The sequence below is a fragment of the Ctenopharyngodon idella genome, chromosome 12 (assembly GCF_019924925.1).
Source record: "Ctenopharyngodon idella isolate HZGC_01 chromosome 12, HZGC01, whole genome shotgun sequence".
In the NCBI taxonomy this organism is placed as follows: domain Eukaryota; kingdom Metazoa; phylum Chordata; class Actinopteri; order Cypriniformes; family Xenocyprididae; genus Ctenopharyngodon; species Ctenopharyngodon idella.
Window position 1 is genome coordinate 21,388,798 of NC_067231.1, and position 19,036 is coordinate 21,407,833.

General features: G+C 37.4%; 1 protein-coding gene across 5 annotated transcripts in view; it reads left to right on the plus strand.

The window, feature by feature from the left end:
* ankfn1 (ankyrin repeat and fibronectin type III domain containing 1) overlaps positions 1 to 19,036 on the plus strand; it is an 88,292-nt gene that overhangs the window by 45,891 nt on the left and 23,365 nt on the right. For 4 of the 5 annotated variants that reach the window (XM_051915124.1, XM_051915123.1, XM_051915125.1 and 1 more), the window contains 9 exons: positions 104 to 232; positions 2,101 to 2,287; positions 4,890 to 5,100; positions 8,956 to 9,150; positions 10,467 to 10,580; positions 11,253 to 11,350; positions 12,167 to 12,257; positions 13,018 to 13,125; positions 18,738 to 18,837. In XM_051915124.1, the coding sequence (XP_051771084.1) occupies positions 104 to 232; positions 2,101 to 2,287; positions 4,890 to 5,100; positions 8,956 to 9,150; positions 10,467 to 10,580; positions 11,253 to 11,350; positions 12,167 to 12,257; positions 13,018 to 13,125; positions 18,738 to 18,837 (1,233 nt within the window). The remainder of the gene's footprint in view (positions 1 to 103; positions 233 to 2,100; positions 2,288 to 4,889; positions 5,101 to 8,955; positions 9,151 to 10,466; positions 10,581 to 11,252; positions 11,351 to 12,166; positions 12,258 to 13,017; positions 13,126 to 18,737; positions 18,838 to 19,036) is intronic. The other variant, XM_051915126.1, reaches the window with a different exon arrangement.

Sequence of the window (19,036 nt, forward strand, 5' to 3'; positions counted from 1 at the left end):
CTCCGGGCAACTCCAGAGCAGGGGTGTCTGTTTTGACCTATTCCCACTTCCCGTGCCCTGAATCCGACACTTTCCCACATCTTACTGGACTTTCTCTCATCAGATCTGAGAGTAGGATCTCCCGACTGGCTCAGAGACTCAACCAGAGGCAGAGCGATGCTGCGTTGATTAAGGATTTCAGACCCCTCTTCCTCCTCTCTGGCTCTCCGGGGAGCTCCCAGAGTCTGGACAGGTGAGTTCAGCATCTCTTTCGCTCTTGCTGTACTCTTGTCCGTCCGCAGTCACTCACTCCAAGTGCACTCTTCCATCTTCTTCATCTTCACTGTACGATTCCCCTCTCCAGTGTTGCTAAAATTACCCATCATCCCCCCTGCTGTTTCCCACAGGTGCTCCTCAGTCATTGTGGCAGCTGCCTTTTCCTTTTTTTCTAATGGCTTAATTGGATTCAAGACATAACCTTAGAGCACCGCTCCGATTCGACCACTCACTTTGCTCGCTCAATTACTCACTGGTGTCAGAGGCTTCACTCTAGCACTGCAGAGTGCATTATTATTAGTGCTGTGAGTGGGTGTTTGCACGCTCAAAACTGCGCACAAGAAGAAAAAAATACAGGACAATGCCTTAATGTCATGTCTGACAGGATTATAGACCGCTGGGATGAGAAATACCACATAGATCCCCTACGGTTCTGCAGCTTTTAAGGAGAATGTCAATTAAGGACAATTTTGTTGTTTACTTTTTTTTTTTTTTTTTTTTGAAGAATGAAGGTGTTGAAAGGGCAGCTGAGGGCTTTTAGTTCTCACATTTGTTTTCACATCTCAACACTATTGTGTTGCTCTCATGCCCTTAGCATGTTCAGACAGTGTGTATTCATGCCAGATGTTTTGACAAATGGAACAGATATTTTTTTCAGGCTTTTATATGAATTGTTTTTGCACGCCATGGAGAGATTGATAGGTGATAAAGGTGCTACTCGTCTGTGATTACATAACCTGCATTTAACTTACTAGGTGTTGAAGATCAGAAATCTTCAGAACACTCTAAAGAAAATATTCTTTCACAAATATTTGTGTCCATTTTTGGATGCATCAAAACAACATTTACATATGCTGTGCTTTTTTAAGTTTTTTCTATTAGGATACTCTCTACAGCTGCTATAAATTCATTGTCTGGGTTTACTGTTATTCTTAGCTCAGAATTAATTGATTTCCTGGAGGATTTCATTGTACAATAAGAACATTGAGGATATCCTTGACAACCAGGCTATGTTGACCTAGAGTGAGAGACAGTCTGGCTGACATTGTTAATAAAATTGTCTGTTACGGTTTGTTGAGCAATATCAGGTTTGACGTTGACTGGTAATGGCTTGAAATTAATCTGTCATATTTTTTTTTTTTTTTAAATAAATTATTTTGAAGGAATGCGATTTATGCCTTTGAAGTCTCTTATTCTCACCAAAGCTGCATTTATTTGATCAAAAATACTGTAAAATGGTCAAATTGTGAAATATTATTACATGTTTTAATATAGTAGCCATTACTCCAGTCTTCAGTGTCACATGATCCTTCAGAAATCATTCTAATATGCTGATTTGGTGCTCAAGAAACATTTCTTCTTATTATCAATGTTGAAAACAGTTGTGCTGTTTAATATTTTTGTAGAAACTGATACATTCTTTGGAAAGAACAGCATTTGAAATTTGTTTGTAACATTATAAATGTCTTTACTGCCACTTTTGATCAATTTAATGCATTCTTTCTGAATGAAAATATTCATTTCTTTAAAAAAAGTACTGAGTCTGACCCCAAACTTTAGTGTAGATATGGCATATTTGCCTTTTTCTTTTAAAAAAAATAGAAAACCTGTGCATCAATATGCAGGGTTTTTTTTGCAGGTAGCTTTTGCTTGAGCTGAAGCATTAATGACTATCCAGTGGCCATCTGTCTCTGAGGCACCGCTGACTCAGATATTAGTCATAAATTACATACCGAAACACATGCTAAGAATTTATTTCGAGTGCAGACTCTTAACAACACTGATGCAACAGGCATCACACCTAAATGTGTTTTGTCTGTTCTCTTTCCCTTCTCGACTCCACAGGAACTTTAGTATGACACAACAGATGCAGAACCTGCAGCTGACGCAGAGTAAGAAGGGGGCGGGTCCCGCCTCCCCCAGCGCTGCAAAGCGTCTCTACCGCAACCTCTCTGAGAAGTTTAAAGGGAGCCACTCCTCCTTCGAGGATGCCTACTTTTTTGGCCGATCCGACCGTATCCGCAAAGTATCTGTGAGTATTTTGGACTATTTCAAAATATATATATATATAAATATACAGTTGAAATCAAAATTATTCAACCCCCTTAACCTGCAAGACATTTAGCTGCTGAGAACAAAATTATATGAAAACAGTTCATCAAAGGCATCAGTAAACATTTTTAATACACATTTGCGTGATTCTGAGAATGTAAAGTTGATGAAAAATGAAAAAAAGTCAAACTGGCTCTAAACATACACATACAAAATTATTCAACCCCCATGAGTCAAATTTTGTGCAGAATCTTTTATTCTTTATAACCTCCAATAAACGCTGCCTGTAAGTGCTTAAAAGCTTCTGTCACCTCTCTACTGCAATCTTGGCCCATTCCTCGATTGAAAGCTTCCAGATTACTGATAGTCTTTAATTTCCATGTTACCATTGCTTTCTACAAATTCCACCAAATATTTTCAATGAGATTTCAATCTGAAGACTGTACAGGCCACTCAAGAACATTCTACAACTGATCCCTGAACCAAGCTAAAGAAGATTTGGATGTATACTTTGGGACGGCTGTCCTGCAGGAAAGTCCGCTGATCATTTAAAGGATTAGTTCACTTTCAAATGAAAATATCCCCAAGCTTTACTCACCCTCAAGCCATCCTGGGTGTATATGACTTTCTTTTTTCTGATGAACACAATTAGAGAAATATTAATAAATATCCTGACGCATCCGAGCTTTATAATGGCAGTAAGCGTTACCAAATGAGTATGAGCTGAAGAAAGTGTCTCCATCCACATCCATCCATCATAAATGTGTACTTCACACGGCTCCGAGGGGTTAATAAAGGCCTTCTAAAGCAAAACGATGCATTCGTGTATAAAAAAAAAAATCCATATTTAACAAGTTATGAAGTAAAATATCTAGCTTCCGCACAAGTATTCAACATACGAAGAAAGTGTAAAACTCTAGCTGTTCAAAAATCTTACGCTACGTCCAACGCCTTCCCTATTCAAATTACGGAAAAACTGTAACTGATGCGTTTCAAGTTTACACTTTCTTCGTAACTTGAATACGGAAGGCGGAAGGCGGAAGGCGGTTTATTTTTTTTTACACAAATGCATCGTTTCGCTTCAGAAGGCCTTTATTAACCCCCTGGAGCCGTGTGGAATATGTTATGATGGATAGATGTGGATGGAGACACTTTCTTCAGCTTCATACTCATTGGTCCCGTTCACTGCCATTATAAAGCTCGGATGCGTCAGGATATTTACTAATATTTCTCAGATTGTGTTCATCAGAAAGAAGAAAGTCATATACACCTAGGATGGCTTGAGGGTGAGTAAAACTTGGGGGCAATTTTCATTTGAAAGTGAACTAATCCTTTAAGCTTCAGTCTCTGCACCGAAGGCATCACCATCTTTGCCATAATGGCTTGATACTTCAAAGAATTCATGATGTCCTTCATACAGTCAAGATTTCTACTTTCTGCAACAGCAAAGAACCCCCATAACAAGACTGGATCTTTTTATATACTTTATCTCTGGCTTTTTTTTTTATTTTATTTTTTTATACATAAATAACATTGAGCTTAAAGAAACCTAATGGGTATTATCAATAATTAACAATTTTTCTTGAAATAAAAAGCTGACATTAGCCGACATTTACATTTATATAATGTAGAATCAATTGATGTTAACATTCACTTGACCTTACACATGACATGTTTTGAGCTGGAATGACATTTCGGGTGCTCATGAGACCGCCAGCGCTGTGCCATGCTCTCAGAACTTCCACAAATGTCACTGATTATATACTGCTAGATCTAGCAATCATCTTGTTGACTCAAGTGCCCGATTACATCCCTCACTCTTGTTGCCTCCATATGTTTTCATACATGGCTTCGACTCAGAACTGAAGAGGAGAAGCTCTTATTTTTATAATGCGTTGTTTTTTGCATAATATTTGCTTAAACAACCCCCATTTATTTATTTTTTTCCCTCTACTGCATTCTTAAAGAAACTAGTAATTTCTGTGTTCACCCTCTGGTGGATGCCTGGTAACAGATCTGTGCTGGTAACTGAAAGGTTACACAGTAGGTCAAACCCATGAGCAGTTAAACACAGGCAATCAAACTTAACTTGTCTGTGCTGATTGTAGGTGAAAATATGTGATTTTTTTTTTGTATTTTCTCCAATCCTAGTTAACAGTAGTATGCAGAAACATTATAAACCATCCATAGCTTGATTTTCCTGAAAACAATAAACATGGCTATATAGTTCATTGCAAAAAAAATTTGATTGTTCGAGCATCCTAATCAGTCTGTTTAATTGACTAGGAGACAGACAGGGGAGAATTCGAAATCTATTTGTAAAAACAAATTCAGTGTCACGTGATCGATTGCCAGCAATATGCTGATTTGGTGCTCAAAAAAAATGTTGAAGACAGCTGTGCTGCTTAATATTTTGTGGAAACTGGTACATTTTTTTTCCACGATTCTTTAACGAATAGAAAGTTTAAAAGAACAGCATTTATTTGAAATAGAATTTATGTAACAACATAAAAGTATTTACTGTCACTTTTGATCAGTTTAATGCATCCTTGTGGAATTGAATGGTTCATTTCTCCTCACAGAACATTCAGAGCAGTGAGGCTCTGTTTGAGGCTGTTGAACAGCAGGACCTGGATGCCGTGCAGATCCTGCTGTTTCAGTACACAGCTGATGAACTCGACCTCAACACCCCCAACAGTGAAGGCCTGACACCTCTGGACATCTCTATCATGACCAACAACGTTCCCATAGCCAAGCTGCTGCTCAAAGCTGGAGGGAAGGAGAGCCCTCACTGTAAGTATGCTTATTTACCAATGATGAGCTTTAAATGGTCAATTCCCTCAGTGTGTCTAAACAGCTTCTAAAGTTTTTCCTTATTAATTACGCACTAAATGATTCCTGTAGATTTCAAGTTTGACTGGAGTAAATTTGTTAATTAATCTAGTCCTTCACAAAAATGTGACATGGTAACCAATAAGGATTAATCTTTATTTAATTTATACAGTGAGGACTAAGCAGTGTTATTTCACAGTTGGTTACTTTATTCAATTTCTGTAGCTGAAAATTGTGATGTTTCACTAGTATCTAAAAAATAAAATGTTAATGGTAAAATTTGATAGAGCACAGAATAAACAGTGAAAGTAACAGAAGCTCCTAACAATACATTTTAACAAGAATAATTACGCATGAAAATAACGGAAGGAAATATCTATTTGCTAAACAAATGAAGCCAACTAATTTGATTTGGTAATTTGGTAGCGGTGCATCCCTAGTAACCATAGTTTCCACCAAAATGCCATAGTTAGTACAGGTACTGACCTCACCAAACTTTTTGATGAAAACAAAACATTTGATAATGCTAGCATTTCTTTAGTGTAATATTTACATATAATGTATTATTCTTATTATTGTACTGGGATACTTCTGTATGCTTTGCTTATCATCACATCTTCATCCCTAAGGAATAGAAGTGTGCTTGCTTCACCATCAAAAGGTTTTTCTTGCGTCACAAGCTTCTGTTTAGCTGTAGCAACCAAAAGCAGATGGCTCTGTAATTGGACAAGCTGTTTAGAATGAAGCTGACGATAAACAGACAGAGCCGATGTGAGTGTTTGACACTTTGCTTTAGGGGCTCAAGTAATAATCGCCTTTAAGTATGAATACTAGAATAAACTTTTCCATGAAAGCTGCCAGAAGCACTCATAATTCTGCTTTAAACATCTAATGACAACTGTCGTAACCACTAATCAGTTAACAAATTACGTTCATTGTGTAATATTTTGGAAATGTATACTGTACCAGCGGGGTTATCAGGTTTTAATTAATCGAGAACAGATCTGTTATAAATATCTGCACCCATTGCCCTTGGATTAATCAATAGTATATTCAGTCCCTGAGTTTTTGGCAACAGTAGAACAGGTGTTTCTTACCTTGCACACCGTGGAAAAAAAAGTCCCCCTAGTCCCGAGCACTCAGTGCAATCATGAAAAAGCCGAATGTTGTCTGAGACCAAACAGGGAGCACTGTACTGCAGGCGGAGCGGGGCCGGGGTGGGGTAGACAGCACACGGCATCCCTCAGAAAAATCTTAATAAGGTTTGTCGTTTAATGGTTTAACTTTTCCAATGATGCATGTAACGGGGGGCAATTATACTAAGTGATTTATTGTACCCAGGCTGCAGTTAAATTTCAAAACATTTCATCGTGGCACAATCCAATCCTTGTAAACAAACAGAAAATAAACATTGCCGTATTTTCCCCTCCTGGGCTTTCGGCATTATATTTATGTCAGGCCAGAAGTGCCAAGTAAATCAATCAGCCAGACGCCTGACAGTTTGGAGGTCCGACCGAAGGCTGAAGTTAAAGCATGTTTATGGGCAGGACTGGGGCCCATAATGCCTATATTTAGGGCCGTCCCAGAGCCCGACAATGCCAACTGTGTGTGACAGCGCAATATCGGCCGACTCACCCATTAATTTATAGTTTGTTCAATTAACCGCACATAGTAGCCAGATGTCAATCTTCAGAGCGCAGGAAATTGCACCTCAAGACTGCTAATATGGCTGCCTTTTCCACTGCGCCGTGGACCCCCGTGTAAGAGCGGCTAGGTTAGGCCCCCTTTTTTCCGAGTTGACAACACGCACTTTATCATCTCCCCCGGAGAGCTCCCTTCTCCAGGGGTTCGGGCTGGGCCAGTGAAAGAGGGTTTCTTCAGCCATGTATTTATTTGTTTATTTTGCTGTCATGGTCTATGACTAAGGCTCTGAAAGAAAATGCAGCAGTATTCACAGCCTACGAGGAGGACTGGTCAGCCAGTATTCGTTTTACCATGACAAATCTATACGGCCAAACACAGTCCTGTGTGTTCCAGACTACCGTCGAGTACATTCATCCACACCTCTTCCCTCCACCCCGCACGGCTGACTTCATCTGCCGCTATGCTGACACAAGCAGTGTGAGCTTGGAGATTTAATGGTAGTGTAATGGGCTTCCTGTCTTTTCAATCATGACCTTTATTTTTGGTTTATGTAAGTTTGAGGTACATTTGATCAGTCTGTTACTGCTGTCTTTTTCACAGTACAGTTTAGATCGTAAAAAGTTATATAGATGAATGTGCTTGAGGCCAGCAGAAACTATTATGGTGCGCACTGCCGACGTGTAATAGATTTCTTTTTTATACAGTATTAACTGATGTAGTCATATATGGATGATCTTGTTTTTTTTTAGTTAAAGAGAGCAGTATTACATTTCCAGAATTAAAATCCCATTCAGTGTATCCATAGATTGTGTCTCAAATTGATTTTTAGCAATAAAAAATAACCCTTCAAGACAGAGCTACCATAAACTCAGAGGTTGTTGAATGATGATACACTAACCTTCAAAAATTTTTTCATGTGATCCTTTTATTCAGCAAGGAAGCATTCAATTCATCAAAAGTGATAGTAAAGACATTTAAAATGTAACAAATAATTTCTGTTTAAAATCAGTGACTTTCTATTCATCTAAGAATCCTGATAAAAGGGGAATACAGTTTCAATAAAAAATTTAAGGTTTTGGTTAAATAAATACAGTCTTGAAGAGCACAAGAGACTTCTTTTTAAAACATTATTTTTAAAAATCTTACCGAGCCCAGACTTTTGAATGGCATATGATTCCATAGACGACACAACTGTGAAATAAAATTTATTTTATAAAAATAGCCATATTCGTGTTTAAGAACTCAACTACGCATTCAGATTTTGTGTTGTACTTATTTGTCTCTTATATTGAAGTTTATGTAGCTTTTATTTTGTACCTTGCTTTGTCTTTTTACTTTGTTCACTTCCCCTTTCTTTTTATGTTTGTTGTTTTTCAGCTGGTTCAGCCTACTTTGTGAGTTTTTATGATATTTATACTTAGTCCATGTTCATGTTCTTTGTAATCCATGATCTTTTTTTCTTTTTCTTTTGTTGTCATGCTATGTTTGTTTTTTGTTGTTTTTCACATTAGTGGTTTAAAACTCGTGAGCCTCTTTGTTATGCTACCCATGGTCACATAATCCTCAAAAGAGATGAACCAATGAGAAACCGCTTTTACCATGGAAATAAAAATGGCTGCTCCCTACACTGTCAAAATACTTGTTTTAAATTTTGGAATAAACTTAAAATATATAGTTAAAGTCATTAATCATACACTGTAGCTTTTATATTCAATTATGTCAATCTCAGTGTTCATGGAATGAAGGCTCTATAAATGAATTTAAGTACATAATCTAATACCTGCTTTCAAATATTTTTGCTTCCAATCAAAATTTGTAATGTTGTGATTCATCTCGAAACTGGTGGGTTTGGTTCAAGGCAACTCTTTATTGAAGAATATTTTTACTGATGATATTTGGAAATTAACAGAAAAATTTCCATAACCAAGGGCGCTGAAAAAGTGGGCGACCGTTGTTGTGCTCCATTGTATGAGAGCATGAATGTGTCATTAATTTTCATTCATAGCATAGAACCTTTTTATTTACTACACTAAACAGGTTTGAAATAAGACATTGTGACTTGACACGTCACCATTAAACTGAAATGCAAGGTTATCCACAAGCTAAAAAAAATCACACTGATCGGAATAAAGGAAAAGCCTCATTAACAAATGTCTCTGTGTTGTGTTTCAGTTGTCAGTTTGGATAGCAGAGATGCTCATCTCTCAGCGCTGGTGCAGGAAGCTCAACGGAGAGCCAGCGAACTGTCCACCCAGGTGATGAGAGAGAGTCTCAGTCTGGAAACGTCTGACAAGGAAAAACAGCTTAAAGCTTGGGAGTGGAGATGCAAACTCTACAAGCGCATGCGCACAGGATTCGAGCATGCACGTAAGTTAAACCTGAGCCTTACTTCTGGTGCCTAACTTTTCAAAAAAAAGGTCATTCATATGCTATGCTACAATATAATACTCAATGAACTGGCCTTTATTTACAATCGGTCCTGCCTAATCTATCAGCATCTCAGCTGAAAGGTCAGCGATTCCCATATCGACCCAACCTGTTCACTTTATTAGAGTGGTAAGACTGCAAACAAGCCACTATGATCATTTGGCCCACAGATATTAATTTCAGGTTGATTGTCCTGAAATGACTCTTGAGCTGCAAACACACACAATAGTGTCCCTCTCACCCTCCTTTCATATTGATTACTTGTTATATCAGGCGAGTTTCGTGGCTTCTCTTTGTAAACATCCTCAAGTGAAGGCAGCCGTGATAAATCAGTTTCGTTTTGCCGCAGACACTCTTGTAGATTGTAGAGAAATACTCACAGATATCTATAAAAAGGATTTCGGGATACACAAGGGCACATTAGCTGTGTTGTGTGCTTTGAGTTACAAGTACAAAATGAAGGTGCTTAAAAGGAGATAGAGGCACATAAAACGTGCAAGTACATATAAATGGAAGTAAAAAGGACAGTGTTCAGCCAAACGACAGCTAGATTCATGTTTGTAGAAAGTTTGTTAAATTTGTGTAAACTCTGAAATCTTGTAAACTGCATATATGTGTATTCAGAACCTAAAATGGACACTCGCCAAGCACCAAATGCGAGTAAAAATTGGCAATGCAAGTATATGAAATGGTGTCAATCACCAGTTGGCTGGTAACATTTTTATGAATGCAGTGTTGTAAGAACATGAACGTGAATGACATTCGCGACTAAATATATATATATATAATATATATAAAATATATAATATATAAATATATAATAAAAAATTATGTCAAAAAATGCCCATCTCTGCTAAACATAGTCGGTTAAGTCTTAAGGGAACGTAAACAGTTGAGACTGATAACGCAAGCGTTGTGTATCATTATATTGGATCCGTGTATTCTGTGTTTTTAATGTTAAAGGGTTAGTTCACCCAAAAATGACATTTCTTTACATTGTCGACGCAGTGCAGCACTTCTGGGTTCTACGTCAGAACACCGGCTCATTATTGGCCGGCTCCTGCATCAGCATCACGCGCATGTGCTCACATGTACAGCATCGGCCAATACCGAGTTGGCGTTCTGACGTAGAACCTGGAAGCACTGCACTGTGTCTACAACGTAAACAGTGTAGAAGAATGGTAAGGAAGAGAAGAAACCACTGGTCAATTATTTGCTAGCGAGATGCTATGTGACCTTTGACTTGGCTCTTTCAGGGCCACCGGAGGCTCCGTTGACGGTGCGTCTGAGTGTGACCGGCAGCACATCTCTCACTGTTAGCTTTCAGGAACCTGCCAGCATGAACTCAGCTGTGGTGACCAAATACAAAGGTCAGTGCAGCCTTAATGTGCATTTGTCTGTATTACATATACACACCAAACTGCCTTGAGAAAGGTGTTTTCTTTTATTTATTTTTTTCCTCAATTGTTTTTTTTTTTTATTAGTTTGTTATTATTCAAAGGATCAACACAAAATACACCACAATTACAAATTAAATTAAATTAATTAGATAATAAATTACTTAAATTACAGTTACAGTTATTAGTACATTATCTGTTATTGTTTAAAACACATCAGGCTTTGTTCACATTCATCATTTAACATTGCACATTACAGTATCTACTTGTTAATAAATTGCATAAAAAGGGTTGAGAACGGATGTTTTATTGCTTTTATAAGCAATTACAAAATCATTTTCAACTGATGATAAAACAGGTGATGAAACCCATGGATGAGGGGTTCAAGTCATATCTAGGGATCTGAATAATATAGAGACTTGGAGGTGGGATCTTTTACTCATAGGGACATGGACCAGTAAGAAACCACCTGAACCCCCTTAGCAACCACCTAGCAGTGTCCTAGCAACAACTTTTGCATGGACAAAAACCACTCACATTGTCTAATATAAATATCTAGTTATTCAAACTATAATGCTGTTCCACTTATTTATTGATGTTCTCTGCTTTGTAATTGTGTATAATGTGTGATGACGTGCATTGCAGTGGAATGGAGCTGTCTGAAGGACTTCTCTTTATTAGCTGGAGAGCTGATCCTTGAGAATCTGCAGTCCCTGAAATACACAATAACAGGTCTTACCACGGTAAGCTGAAATCACTGTGCAGCCTTTACTGTGAACCAGAGATAGATGCATTGAGTCATATTCAGTCATGAATTTGATGTCTACAAGGAGAAATATTTTCTCATAACATCACATTGTTTTAGTCTATCATGCACCTACTGTGATTTTTTTTTTTACTGAAAATTATCTTTTTATATTCTTTATATTTTTTTATGTAAGCCTCATATACTTTATTTTAGATAAATATGATTTAACAATAATTATAAAAAAAAACAATAAAGTATATACATTGTAAATACAGTGGTGGCCATAAGTGATGTCCGGACAAGGAAAATTGACATCTTCATGTAGGGCTGTAAAATCGATTAATCCCAATTAATTGCATCTAATATAAAAGTTTGTGTTTACATAATATGTGCGTGTGTATATATATTATTATATTTATAGATATATATGTCTGTGTGTTTTTGTGTATATACTATTTAAAAAGTGTGTATAGGCTATTTAAAAAAGTGTGGAGAACCTTTATTAACAATTGTGGAAAAATACTGAAGCTGCGGATTAATTTACCTTATTCCGTGCTATTTTATATTATAAATAGTGTTATTGTATAAATAGTAAGTATTGTTTTCATAATGAAAGTTCACTTCAAATACCTGAAGTGTAGAATGTGGGACACTTATAGCAGTCAATGGTTATAGCTTTCTATATGTAATGGAAGGGGAGGCGCTATTAGAACATGTCTACTGTGAGTTATGTCCACAGAACTCCACTGGTAGTACAGTTTGTTGATATTGTGTAGTAAAACCTGTCCTGGGGAACACTTGTTTGTTACAGGGTAGACAGTACTATGTTCAAGTCTCCGCCTACAATATGAAGGGCTGGGGTCCAGCACAACTCTCTCAACCTCCCTCTGCTGTTCCTTCCAGTAAGTTCTGCAAAGCTGCCACAGTTGCAAAGTAGCGCCAAAAAGAATAAAAGGATAATTTCTAAAAAAAAAAAAAAAAAAAAAAAAAAAAACATACTACAGCTCCAAACATCATTGACTGGAAAGTTCTCGAACCTTTGAGCATTCCGTCAGCATTGTTTTGTGCTTTTATTTCAAATATCACGATGTTAAAAGGAGAGAAAATTGTACTGAGTGCTTGTAGCCAACATCCTTGGATGTGAGACTGCGCTATTATTTAACCATCACGACTTCCACTCACCCTACCGCCTTTGATGCTCTCTGAATCTGGCCTTGAGTTTTCTCTTTCAAATGAGTGATGCAAAGAAAAAATCTGTGTCACCAGGGTTCACAAGTTTTTCTTCAGTAACAAATACAGCATTATAAAATGGCATATTTTCAATATGGAAGCAGAGAATTTTCTGGGTGAAATAAAATTTTCATAAAGATTTGAAACAGAATGTACCATCAGTCTGTTCTTCCTATTTTGAACATTTTTTTTTTACTCTTTAATACAATGCACCCTCTCTTGATAATCTGTCACTAACCCGTAAGTGCCCTGACAACCATGTTTCACCATCGTTTTGGATGATTTCAGTCACATGACTTCTTTAGACTAACATTATCAGACAAGCTCTTTTTAATGCAAATCTGACTAAATCAAATTAAATTCCTTTTTTTTTTTATCTAGAGCATGTCACAATGCTAAAACTGAGTTTTGTGTGATATCTCTCTATGTTAGACTGGAAGGACTGTGATGGGAGAGAGTGTAGGAGGAGAGGTCACATCGAGGCCATGGAGAGGCTGTTACAGCAGGTTCGAGCCACACACCAGCATTACTGCTGTGGAGGTACACACAAACAAACATGTTGGGTTTTCATGTTTTATTGGGACATTTCATAGACATAATTATTTTTTATACTGTACAAACTGTATAATCTATCCCCTAACCCTACCCCTAAACCTACCTATCACTTTCTGCATTTTTAGATTTTCAAAAAACATCACTTAGTATGATTAATAAGAAATTTTTTCCACAAGGACAAGGATTTCAGATATTGCCATCTTTGTGGGAACATTTTGTCCTCATAATATAGGGTAAACAGTCAAACCAAAATTTATTCAGACACCTTGAACATTTCATTCATCATTACAGTTTATTCACTATAGTTTAAAAAAAATGGTAATAAAATATGACAATATCTCAGAGTCAAACTGTGTCATAATCTTAATTATGTCAGATAACATAATTAAGCAAGACATGGTCAGGTCAAAGTGTCTGAATAATTTTTGGTTCCAAATTTTTATCAGTTTTACTGGTAGTCCACTGTATGAAGAATTTTTGGGTATAATATGTCACAGTTTACTTTATTTTGCTCTTCTCACTTACATAAATGAATTATAGTGTCCTGCACCCACTAGTAAATAAATATAAAAAATATATCTAGTGTCTAAATAATTTTTGGTTTGACTGTACCTGAACCACACACAGCTCTCTCTTAGTCATGCACATATATACACAAACACAGCTGAATCAAAGAATCCTGAAAAAATATATATATCACTGTTTCCACAAAAATAGTAAGCAGCACAAGTTTTTTAAACATCGATAATAATCAGAAATGTTGTTTGAGCACCAAATTCAGTTCCATATCAGAATGATTTTTTAAGGAGCATCTGAAACTGAAGAAAAATGGCTGCTGAAAATTCCGCTTTGCCATCACAGAAATAATTATATTAAAATAGATTTAAAATAGTTATTCAAATTGAAATAATATTTCATAATATTACTAGTTTTACTGTATTTTCATTCCAATAAATACAGCTTTGGTAAGCATTAGAGTCTTTTGTTAAAAAGCATTAGAATAATCTTTCTAACACCGAACTTTTGAGCAGTAGTGTGTATTTCAAATATTTTTAAGTTTTATGAGCTTGGATTGATTAAAAAAATTACACTGGGAATGGTCACCATTTGTTTTAAAGTGACATAATTATGATCCCTAATATCAAACTGGTCTTCCTACCTGCTTTCAGAACACAGTTTTCGCCACAGAAGCGTAGGTGTATTTAATCACGTTTGAAAGTTTCTATAATATCTCTGCTTGCCCAACCTTCGCTTCTGGCCTTGTAAACAACCACACTTTAATATTAAATAATAATTAATACAGAGGTGTATATATATATGTGTGTGTGTGTGTGTGTGTGTGTGTGTTTGTGAAGTGCTTGTGTACATATTAAATATATACATTTTATTTTTTTGCAAAAGTGGTTTCATTAGTGTGCTTTTAGACAGTTTGCACTGACTACTTGATTTTGAAAATATCCATATACCTAGCTAAAAGTGGGCTGTATATCCCCTGAATCAGAACAGGATGTTCCAATGGAACCAGATGACTTCATCCTCATCTTCTCTGTTTTTTGCTCTGCTGGTGCTCTTTTATTTGCTCTCTTTATTGTGTTTTGTCTTTCCGATGTCTGTCTCTCATAATGCTCTCACTTATTCTCATCGTCTCTCTCTCTCCCCATTTCTCTCTCCCTTCCATCCATCTGCCCACTCACCAGAAATCCCTCCCTCCCATCATCCGCACGTCTTCTAAGTCCGCACTTCTTCCAGTAGATTAACTCTGTATTAAAGTGACGAAATGAAGCATGGTCAAAGTGTTTTGACTCAAGTACGGCCATCCAGAGCAGTATGAATACGCTCTCTCAGCATTCCTGCTGCCCGCCCTCCTACGATCTTCACACGAGGAGTAAGGCAGGCGTAGAGTGCGTGTAAATAAATAATGTTTTAATACATTTATCCATTTTAGATTTTAATATCTATGTGTCAACCATGTCATCCATATAGTGCAGCACTGTAAATCACAGGGCTCGAGCCCAGACACCTTTAAAACGAGGCAGGCTGGACGTAGTATGAAGGGTAGACAGTCTGCTTTGGCCTCAGGCCCACTCTCTATCCCAGAGGCCGGCTGCTGAGGTATAGAAGAACGCTGTTCCTGGTGCTGACAGTACTGCACTGCTCACAAACAGCAACTTCATTAGGCAGCTATGCAGTCGGCCACAAGCAAGAGGGGGGTAAGCAAAAAAAACAAAACAGCATCACTCATCTGTTTAGAAGTCAACACTAATGATGTCAGAGCGATGGCTGCCAGCGTTGCAAATGAATTTATACAGGGGAATTGATTCTATTAGAAAAACACTGTATGAGGGTTTTTATTGATGTGGAAAGCAGAAAAACAGAAGAAACAGAAGAATTTCTGCACACAAACTACGCTAAAATAACTCATCTGTCTCTGTCTGTTTTCATTTAGAGAGAGAATGTGGGTGTGTGCATTGCAAAAAACATTTTCTTAATCATAATGTTTGCCTTGTTTTTCAGTAAAAATGTCCAAACATCCTAAAACCAACTTACATTTACTTTTTTTTTTTTAGTAATTGTGTAAGATAATAAGAGAATGTTGAACATTCCATTGAATATATTCCAGAATAATTTTCTAAATATCCTTAAATATACTTATATATATATATATATATATATTTTTTTTTTTTTTTTTTTTTTTTTTTTTTGGGGGGGATTTATTTATTTTTTTAGGATTTATCATACAATGTGCAACGTTTTACCAATTCCACAATTAATCTCTTCTAGCTCCATGTTTGATATGTAAATATGTGCAGAGTGGGACTTTGATCCTATGATTTTTTCGGTGTGGCGTTAGACAATACGATTTTTTTAGAGAATGTATTTTGAATAGTTAAAACTCCAGTTAAAATATTCCAAATAAAAAAGGGTCTTGTTTATTTTCCTTACGGATAAATCTCATTATATTTTTTATATATAAGAAAGATAAACTTATTTCTGAAAACATATCCTTATATCTTATGCCGTTTTGCTCCTACATTTAGTTTTTTCCAAAGCAACTTATTTAAAGGCAGGGTAGGCAATTTCGGAGCAAGCTAGCTTCGAAAGCATAAGATCTCACTCTCCCTTCCTCTCTCCAAAGCCATGCCTCCTCCAAATCACATGAATGCGCACAGCTGTCTACAACTCTGCATAGCTTCATGAAACACGCTGATGACGTGTGATGTCTGCGCAAGCAGGGTGCGCAGAGGTATGGAAATACATATGTTGACGGACATGCTATTATTGCATTCGGACCGAATGCAATGATTGGACGAACATTTTTTGATCCTGAGACTTCCACAGAAGATATATGTACATTTTTGAATATATAGACCTCTTCTATTATTGATTACTATCAGGATGTGAAGCAAGTTTCAACCAGTATAACAAAAAGAGTTTATGAGAAACATTGCCTACCCTACCTTTAAATGAGGAATGCAACAATTTATCACAAGAGCCAACAATATTTGAAGTACACAATGCCAAGTTTAAAATGTAAGCTAGAGTTAATGCACAAGCTGGGGCATAAATGAAATGCAAAAAAATATAAGAGAATTAATTTCTTAAGATATTTACTGTAAAACAAGACAAAAATACTTTTTTTTTTTTTTTCTTCAGTATGTGTGTGCATTATGTGTCCGCATAAGCACACATGCTGGCTGGGGCAATGTATTTACCTAGGTTATTTTTGGAGCGACGATGTTCGAAAATAAATCTGCAAAATTAATCAGCACCGGTACAATGACACTACTATAAAAACCGTTCAGAAAAAAAATGCAGCTCGTTTAAGCAGAGGTTATCTTAATTTATGATGTGTATATGTGGAGCTGAGAGGTTGCTCTCAAGCCGAGGGGTGTGTGTGTGCGTCGTGCACACAGCTCCCAGTGTTCCTGCATGAGACACAGCAACACCCACACGCACAACGCGATCGCTCACACGCAAACCTCCGCACTCCGTCGCGGCTATGTAAGCGCTTTCTGTCAGCGAGGGCCTGGAAAGTCTGGCCACTAACGTTATGGATGATCTCGCTCGCTCTCGAATGTTGAAAAGGGTCCGTTGACCCCCGCTAAATTAGTTAGAAAATGAAGAATGCTACCAGCGCTCGCCGTCTCTCCAACTCTCACTCACCTCATTTCATGGTTGCACTCACTGTGCGGTAGTCAGATGGATTGCCAAGTCATTAATCAAAGGTGATCCGTTTTTTTTATGCTTTCATAAATGAAAAGGCATTTCTTTATTTATTTAGTGTGACAGTTTGGCGGCACAGGAGGCCAATGCACTCATGTCTTATAATCTGCTTGTCAAAGCCAGTTAACCTTCTGAGGGAGAAATAAATACGAATTCTGCACTCAACTTATCAACACGTGCGACGGCAGCGCTGGCTCTGTTTGCGGAGACTGGAAACTACCGCTGAACTTCACATAAAAAAATGTTAAAATGGATTTAATGTGTTTCCAAAGTGGATAATTATGTTCTCACTCCAACTTGTTGTGATACAAAAATTGTGGTTGACATCCAAACCTTGGAGTCTGGTGGTGATATTCCACTGAATGTAATCAAAATTGACTCTTTTTCAGTAATTGTCCTGAGATTCCAGTAAGACGCGTTGCGGTTGTGAGGTTACGTTATGTAGATATCTTGCCAAGCAGGAAACAATCAGTGTGCGCATTTAATCACGTACTGTTAACAGTCGCCGCTGTAGGGTCAAAGGGGCCAAGGGTTAATCTTCTTATGGGACTTGTAAGACACATTATTCCTTGAGGGTTTTGATAGTGATTTTCAAACGGAAAATCTGCCTTCCTACCTCCCTTTCATGCCCCTCCGATGGAGACACAGAGACTAGGGCTAGCGTGATTGCTCTCACGGTGACTCGCTCGCTCTGACGGCCACTTTCACGTTGTAAACAGCTTCTCAGCCAAATGGATTGTTCCGTCTGCCCTGCTGTTTACACGGGGGCCAATTACGTGACGCTTAATTTCATGAAAACAGGGACGTCTGAAGATTGGCATCGCTGAAATGTGGGCTGATATGGCTGCGCTTGAAGCGGGAGATACGCAGCTGAAATGTTCCAGATAACCGGTTTGTCGGTGGCCTGACTCCCCCAATCCCTCTCTTACACCCCTGAGGCTCTTTTACGCTGTCTGTCTTCAAAGTTCCCTAAGTTTATTCCATCATTCCAGCATGTTTTTCATTTGCTCTGTACAATGTTTGATATTTTTGTGTCTTGTTGAAAACCCTAAGGCTTGGATTGTTTTCAAGCAATTCTGAAATGTAAATCTCCGAAAGGATGACCAAAACTACAAAGTTCATACTCAATTAATCATTGGATTTTCTAAACCACTAATCAATCTTAAGAAAGCCAGAATGAATCCAAGAACCCGAAGTCTTTCAATAGGTTAACTTGCACATAAACAGGATGATTATTCACACAGTTTTTCCATTGTAGGTCTCTAAAACTATCTTCAGTTTCCCATGTTAATCTACCAAGTCTGGGTATTTTGTTGTTTTCACCTCTTTGTTCATCTAGACTCCATTTCTTTACTCCTTTGTTTTTTCCCCAGACACATCAAAGTTGCAGAATCCAAGTCGAAAACAGTCAGTGTCCCGGAGCCTGAAGCACCTTTTTCACTCCTCTACTAAATTTGTCAAGACTCTCAAAAGGTGGTATGAGCATATTGCAGAAAATAGGTGGCACTTTCCATAACTGGGTTACACATTGGTTTCACATTAATTTTATAACAGCATTAGAGACATAAATGGTTACTGTTGTATTGTTGTTAGATGTGCATGAAGTAGTTTTGCGCATATCAAATGTCTGTATCCTCACCCTTAAAGGGTTAGTTCATCCAAAAATGGAAAT